The sequence below is a fragment of the Pungitius pungitius genome, chromosome 10 (assembly GCF_949316345.1).
Source record: "Pungitius pungitius chromosome 10, fPunPun2.1, whole genome shotgun sequence".
In the NCBI taxonomy this organism is placed as follows: Eukaryota; Metazoa; Chordata; class Actinopteri; order Perciformes; family Gasterosteidae; genus Pungitius; species Pungitius pungitius.
Genome location: NC_084909.1, coordinates 3178580 through 3186676, shown reverse-complemented (window position 1 = coordinate 3186676; position 8097 = coordinate 3178580). Strand labels below are relative to the sequence as shown.

The window sequence follows — 8097 nt, the reverse complement described above, 5'->3', positions numbered from 1 at the left end:
CGTCCGCGTGTTAGTGACTGTGCCTTTCCACAGAGTACCCGACCGGCGCGCGCCCCCAGCAGCTCATCTGCTTCCACCTCTCCACTGGACCCGGCTGGTAAAGAGCACCCCGGGATCCCTGAACACTGTCCTCACGGGAGTAATCCCTATGCCCCTATGTTCCAGGTTTCTCCTGTCTGCTTCTGTTAAGTTTCCGGCTAACGCCAGAGGACTTTGAGTTTGTTCGTTATCGACGACTGTTTTCCTTTGTTGATCATTAAAAGACTCTCTGCTGCATCTCGCTCCTGGTTCTTCATCATTCAACATAACACAATCGTGTTTAAAGGCGTCGGCCTGATGTGTGGAGATACAGAACTGCCCCGAGTGCCTCATTCAAATCATCTGGACCATTTATATCAGCCAGTGGGGGGGGGGGGGGGTAAATGAACAGAGAGGGGTCGGCCTCCGCTCCTCCCCCGCTTCTGTCCCTTCTCCCCAATCTCCCAGTTCATACTAGCTGGGTGCATTGGTGAATGTGAATAAATGACAAGTCCTCTGAATGTGAATGAAAACAGCTTCAACTTTATTGTTGATGGACAATGTTTTTCCTCATATTGAATGTTTTAATGTGGATATGTCGGCCATATTATTACAGAAGATAATTTGTTGCTTACATTGCTTTCTAATGACGATCCAATGAATGCTTTACAAGAATGTGCTTTTTCTTTTCTTTTTGTTACAAATGGGCTCCAACCAGGGCTGGACTGGGACAAAAAAAGGGCCCTGGCATTTCTGCTCAGGCCGACCCACCACAATCGGTCGGACACAACCACCAACCAGTACACTATCCTTGGGGTCCCTGTAGATATGCATATCTACTGTTCCGTTCCCAAAAACCCATACAAAGCTGAGAACTACTGTAAGTGCCATGGACTGTAATGTCGGTAATCAGACAGTTGATGGACCCCATTGACTTCCATAGTAGGAAAAAAAAATACTATGGAAGTCAATGGGGTGCATCAACTGTCTGATTACCAACATTCTTCAAAATATATATTTTTGTTTATCAGAATAAAGAAATTCATACAGGTTTGAAACAACTTGGGGGTGAGTAAATGATGACACAATTTTTGGGTGAACTATCCCTTTAAAGAGCACAAAACCCTCTTTAATATGATACCAAACAACATGTACCTCTAATTGTTGAGATACTTCCCTTAAAAAACCTATATAACAAATTACTCACATAGAAAAATGTCCTGATAATGTATATATAAAATGTTGAGTATTCATTTGCCGTAATATTGCCGTAATATTGCATATTGATGATATTGGAAGAAACATTAGAAAATATCTAGTTAGTTGAATATACAGCTTTCAAAATGCAAAGCGGGTTTTTAATCCCCAAATAACATATGTTAGCTACCTCTTTTAACGTGTAACTCGTTGTGGGCGAGTAATAATTAAAGTAATCAAATGGCATCATTTTACGTTTTTTTTCTAGAAAAGGGCCGTCCCGTATTACCCGGGACATCCCGAATTATAGGCAATTTTGATTTGTCCCAGCCGGGACAGCTCCAGTCCCGATTTCCAATCACAGCCTGCTAAGTCAATGACGCGCGAAAAACTCCTGGTTGTTGTGAAGTTGTGACGCATCAGATCAGTGTGCGCGCGGGTGCCGGGTGGCCAGAGCGGAGCATGTGAGGTTGTGTAAGCCCGGCCGCCGACCGCTAGAACCCCCCCGTCAGCCTGCGAAAGTGTCCCTAATTTGTGGTTAGGGTTCCTACTTCCAAACCTTTGTATGGAAGGAGAATAATAAAGAATAATAAGATATAAAAAATATTACAATGAGTTGGCTCTTCTACCGCAGAGGCCACATGTAATGATCATTGAACCTTTAAAACTTGAAATATTAAACCAGTTTTTCACAGATCCATTTCAGAGGGTTACTACACTGTCTATCGTTCCAGTTTTTATTTTCGTTCCAGCGGAAAATAATTTCAACACAGTCCTCTTTACCTCCATAGTCATCAGGTTGAACCACTTCAGGAGGACCGCCCCAGTACCTAAGAGATGAAGAGCTGGTGAATCAATGAACAATTGAATGCAGCTTTAGATTATTTTTCAAGTAAACTAAACATGTGGATTCCTATTATCCAAGTTGTCTTACGCTACAGTCAGTGGAGTTCCATCAATCCATTTCCAGTTGTTCTTGCTCGTTTCACTCAAACCAATCCAAGCACGGTCTGTCTCCAAGAGTAAGAGGGATTTCTGTTCAAGATAAAAAACATAGAAAGTAGGTATTTGTGTTTCATTTTGATGAATATTAATAATTCAGTTTACAGTGATTCATATTAACAGTCTGATAAAAAATCACTGAAAAATGTTCACATGACCAGTAGCTCAAAATATGGATTATTATCATCAAGAGAAAATTAAGGGCATGAATACTCACAAAATGAAAAATAAAAATAGGACATATAGGACATAATACATATTCCAGAAATCATTGATGTTAATAATAAAGGCTCAAGTAGACTTTATCTAAGAAGTGGATGAATCACTGTGGAGTCACACGTTGTTTATCTTGTTCTTTTCGGCCGTGGTGATCTTGTTTCTTTTTTAACAGAAGAAACAAGAGACGGTGGAGCTCAGTTCAACTGATCCCTAAACAAGACATTTTAGGCCAATAAAAACTAAAGTTCAAATTATCTGACTACACTTATAATTACCTGTCAATCTATTCCCATCCTAAAGCATTCTCTTCTTTATGGTCTGTTTGACTCTAAATGGACCATCATTCACTAAATGAACATCATGCTGCATTGAAAAAGACTTGAAACTAGAGACTGAGACCATAAGATCATGTTTAAAATGTTTACGCCAAAAAGGCAGAACCCAGCGCCTTGAGATTTGTGATGCGACGGCTTGCTCTACCACACAAGATATGGTTTCTAACATGAGAGAACACCGTGGACATTGTGGCTAACCATCCCTACGGTGAAAAGCATCATTGTCCATTCAGGAAGCTGTAATATTGTGAAACAAGAGTATGACGTTCTGAAGAGAGACTTTCCCACCTACATCACCCGTATGTTCCCATTGCCAAGGACAAGAGACAAAGGATCTAAACAGGAGACAACCACACAGCTCCACCGTAGATGATGCCCCCGTCTAAGGAGAGCCAAGACTCCAACGTCATCATCAGGCACCGCCTCTGATGACCCGCTCCTGCATCTCTGTCAATGAGCTTATAGACGACTACAATTCCAAAGTAGAAAATACTATTGATGACATTGCACAAGTGAAAGTTGTCTTAAGTAAGCAAAGATCTCATTTAGTCAGTGGTGCCGCAAAGTAAACCGCTAGGACCCCCCCCCCCCCCCCCCGTCGACACCGCTAGCCCGCTAGCACCCCCCCATTAGAGGACTTATGTCTCCATCAGATTTGTAACAGCTTGTCCGTGTGTTTATCTTCAGTAGACTCTGTAACAGTGTGTTCACATGTCTCTGTAAAAGGTCAATTAGAGGGCTCCAGCTGATCCAGAATGTTGCAGCTCCAGTCCTCATAGGACCAGGAAAGGATCACATGACTCCAGGTCTCAGGTCACTGGCTTCCTGTCTAACAGAATTGACTTTAAAGTCCTGGTGCTAGTTTATAAAGCACCAAATGAATGTTTTAGTGCCAAAGTACATTTCTGATCTGCTTATACCTGATGACCCACCACAAACCCTAATGTCATCTGGGACGAGTCTACTTTCTGTTCCCAGAGTCAGAACTAAACAAGCAACGTTCACTTCTTCTGCTCCACATATCTGGAACAAAGTCCCACAAAGCTGCAGGTCTACTAAATCCTTCAGCTCCTTTAAATCCAGATTAAAGACGTGTATGTCTGCCTTTAATTGACAATTTATGCATTTCGGAATTCTTAAAGACATTCTTAAACTACACTGACAATTTCATTATATTTGTAGTTATTTTACGTCTTTTTTATCCTTTTATGACTGTTTTTCTTGTATGTTTCGATCATGGTACTTAACTGTAAATCTCCTAGCTTAATGTTTGGATGTTTTTAATGTTTTTAGCAATTTGAGTTGCCTTATAGTTGAAATGTGCCATACTAATAAAATTGCCTTGCTATGCCTTGCCCAGACTTCAATGGGACCAGAGGAGTTACCCCCTGGTGGTCACTAGAAAGAATGTAGTTTAAAGACAAATTAGCTTTAAATGTCACAGCTAGGGGGTATTGCACTGAAGGTTTCCGTGGTTACTGAAGTTCTTGGCCTCTTGTCTCTTGGCCTCTGCTGATGCAGCTTGTTTCACTTCCCTTTGCCGTCGATCAGATTGTATTCAAACCAGGGGGGTATTATAATCCGTCGGACCTTCTTACGGTCCGCGAAATATTGTGAAAACGGTTCGTGAGGTAAAAGTTTCAGACCACCGATCTAAACATCTGCAAGAGTTTTAAACCAAACTGGTGAGAGCAATAGTGACAAGTGACGCATGTTAATAAAAATAAATCAGAACGCATTCAGAAACCAACGGAATAACTGTTAAACCCGTTTGTTTTGGGTCAGAGCGGCAGTTGATTTAACACATGAGGCTGGAGGATTAATCTTAGCCTGGTTCTTAGCCTGGTCTGGAGCAGGCTAGCTTCAAAGAATAAATCGCCATGGTTACTTGGCCCGGTCTAATTCAACCTGCTTTCGTGCAACCAAGTCCAAGCTAAATTCCTCCAGGATAACCTGGATAGCTTGACTTAATCCCTTATCCGGGTTTCGTGCAATAGCCCTCTGGGCCAGGATTTTCAAAAGTAATCCATTAGGATTTTGGATAACGGATTGGATCAAATCTTAAAAATGGGTTTTTCAAAAGAAAATACGCATTACATAATCTGTTTAGATCATGTAATCCAATCTTGGCTTTGAACTGGATCAAACCTTTGCTTTGGGTTTTTCTGAACTTTTTTGTATGATTTGGATCATCCAAAAAATCTGGGTGAATTCAGCGTGGATTTCATGCCCAAAATGTAATGAAAACTTTTAAAATGTATCAAATAATACTATATTTGGATCATGCAGTATCTTACAAGATATCCTATTTATTCATAAGGTTTTAATTGTATTTGTTCATCTGTCAGGCTACAGTGATTAGGTAGGCTTTAACATCTTCAGCCTTTCAGTATAGGCCTACAGCAAAGTAGAAAGAGTTTGGCTTCATAAAATAATCCCAACAGCTGTCAAAATTGACCAAAAACCATACATTTTATTCTGTCACTAATTGATATATATCTTTTCATCACAATCAAAAATACTTTTGTTTTTTACAGAATAACCAAAAACATGCAAAGAATGGCAATCACTGATTTTTGAAATCCAAAACAAATCCAAATCAGAAATAGTGTCTAACTATTGCGCCCCTTGTTGCACGTCCTGTTTGCTCGTTCTGGCAGAATGCAGGAGGTTGGTTGGGGTCTCCAAGGGGCTCAGGTGCATCATTGTCAGCACAGAGAGGGACATTGCGCTTAGTAGCGATGTTGTGCAGGACAATACAGGCAAGGGTTATGTTGCATGCTGTGGTTCCGCTCTCAGGTAGTTAAGGCATGCAAAGCGCCTCTTAAGAACTCCATTTAAATGCTCAATTGCACATCTTGCTCTGCAATGAGCAGTGTTGAAGCGTGCCTGCGCCGGTGTATTTGCTGTTAGAAAAGGAGTCATCAGCCATGGTAGGTTTTTTTAAATGTGTGTGTTTTCATTTCAAATAAAAATAAACTCATACTGACCCCACACTGGCTATTCCACTTGTTGCTCTTTACATATCTATAGTTCTACATTGTGATTTCCTATCCTGTTTGAGCACTGGTTATCCAGATTTGGTGATCCTGAAAAGTTCCTATCCGGAAAAGATTGATCCAATCCGATGTTGCTTTGAAAAACTGGCTCAAAAGTAAGCTGGATCACGTGATCTTGGATCACAAAAAAAAGGATTACTAAATCCGGATCAATTTTATCGGATTAAACCTTTTGAAAAACCGGGACCTGGAGTTTGTCTCCATCAAAAGAGAATTAAAAAAAGAGTTTTCTACCTGCTCTTGAGGAGAGTCTATGATCACCAGATCTGCTCCTTTTGCTTTGCAGTCTTTTCTGGCATTAGTCCAGGAATCATCCCGTGAAGAGATAAAATAACAGGAACCAGTGAACATCCTCCACCCTTCAGGACACGTTTTCTCTGTAAAAAACAAAGACTGCAACAATCAGACAATCACCACACACAAAACATGACAAAGTGGTGGGATTTTGTGTTTTGTTCACTTTTTTAGTTTTACATCTTTGTACTGTTGGACAATAAGAAATGACATTTATTTTCAAGTGTTTTTCTTTTTCTTTGAAATATTAAAGCTAGTTGGATTTAGAAAGAACCTAAAGACACAACAGTTCAAGCATAATGCAATTATTATCTAACAAAATATATCATATTATTGTATATATTGTATAACCCCACTTTTACTTGCAATATTTAAAAAAACAACTTAAACTCAGATTTAAGATTTTCATTCCATAAAACTGCTTCTCTGCAATATTTAAATCATTACAATGGGACTAAAACTTTGACTTTCAGCTCTGAATTAGATGCAACCAGCAATAGGAAAGAGTGACATGCAAACGTTGTTTGCTTAAATAAAGTTTTGACAGGAGTAACAGACTGTATAGTTCACAGAAAAGATATTTTATATAAAAATAATCACGACTCAGCAGAACACACAGACCAGCACTCACTCTGTTCCAACAGGAGCTGAAGTCTGTCCTTCTCTTGGGTCAGTGCAGTGAAGTTGTCCATCAGTGCAGTGAAGTTGTCCATCAGTGCAGTGAAGTTGTCCTTCAGCTGGTCTCTCTCTGCAGACACTGAGGACAGCTTGTCTCCACTGACCTGGAGACGCTCCGTCAGGTTGGCTTTGATGGAGGAGAGTTCTGCAGCTGATGCATGCACTGAGTCATGAAGACATGAAGACATTAATACATGATACACTACATCACTGTTGTTGTCTATATTACAAAAATATCCCATCATCGATTCTCTGAGAACATAAAGATACTAAGCAAATGTTGTCATGACAACCAGGAACTCTTTTATATCTCAGGTTGGATGAAGATCAGACTCACAGTGAACACCGAGTCCGACGAGTCCAGCCAGCAGGAGGACACTGAGCAGCCCCAGAGAGACAGCAACAGTTCCATGAGGTCTGCTCCTTGGGCTCCTGGGACCTGGACACAGTGAAGACCAGTCAACACACTGGTCAGGAGAAGATGCACAGACTGATCATTCTTACCTGGTGTTGAAGGTCTTATGGAAACCTGAGACTTGTTGTATTCAACGTTTGCGTAGATTTCCTCCATCGCTGTGAAGACGAGCAGCTGTCAAATGATCAACGTGATGCTGCTTCCTGCTTATGAATAATGGGACTTTTGAGGAAGTTTCACTTAATAGATATAAATAAAATAAAGCAGAAGTGCCGAAATGAAGTCTCCTCTCTGCGCTCTCAGAGTTCAGATCAGTAAACAGGGATCAATACAATAAAGAATACACTTTATATAACTACACACCTGTTCACACTATCAGCTGTCTGATTGGTCATAGAGTTGAAAGATTTATCATATTTAATAGAGATTACGGATAAAGCACTTTTGCCGAGTACAAGTATTATACGAGTAATACAAGTCAATATCTGTGCTCGGATTGAATAAAAGTCCTCATTGGGTAGCTGTCTGTGTCTGCGTTCTGTGATTGGCTGGTAGTCACAGCGCCCCTCCCCTACACACACACTGTTTGTGTTGCTGTGTCCCGCTCGGCTTACACATACACAGAACTCCTCTCTCCCTTCCTCAGTCACCAGGTTCGCGGGTCTTTCCCGATAAATTTAAAGGGATTTCTTCGCCTTTATTTTTTTTTCTTCGGTTTGTTGTTCTTAACTAGTAGAGTTCAGGTAAACGTGGGGCTTGTTAAGACGTGGTGCTTAAGAATGCGACTCGCGTTGCGTCTCTGCCTGTCGGAGTTTTTTTTTTCAGTCGGTTCTAACCAGTTTTTTTTCTTTTACTTCACGCACTGACCTCTCTCTCCCTC

The 8097-nt window shown here is 40.7% G+C and overlaps 1 protein-coding gene across 1 annotated transcript; it reads right to left on the bottom strand.

The window, feature by feature from the left end:
• Positions 1-613: 613 nt before the first annotated feature.
• LOC134132826 (CD209 antigen-like protein E) lies at positions 614-7666 on the bottom strand. Its single transcript, XM_062565118.1, has 6 exons — positions 7307-7666; positions 7140-7241; positions 6756-6965; positions 6065-6207; positions 2150-2250; positions 614-2045 (listed from the first exon to the last, which is right to left on the bottom strand). Exons 1-6 carry the CDS (start codon positions 7371-7373, stop codon positions 1892-1894), a joined length of 777 nt encoding a protein of 258 aa, XP_062421102.1. The 5' UTR covers positions 7374-7666; the 3' UTR covers positions 614-1891.
• Positions 7667-8097: the final 431 nt, after the last annotated feature.

Excerpts from the sequence above, each read along its gene's own strand:
- LOC134132826 (XM_062565118.1), bottom strand. The coding sequence starts at position 7,373 with ATGGAGGAAATCTACGCAAACGTTGAATACAACAAGTCTCAGGTTTCC. Across the intron at positions 7,242-7,306 it reads CATAAGACCTTCAACACCAG|GTCCCAGGAGCCCAAGGAGC; the intron begins GTAAGAATGATC and ends CACTGTGTCCAG. Across the intron at positions 6,966-7,139 it reads CGTCGGACTCGGTGTTCACT|TGCATGCATCAGCTGCAGAA; the intron begins GTGAGTCTGATC and ends TTCATGACTCAG.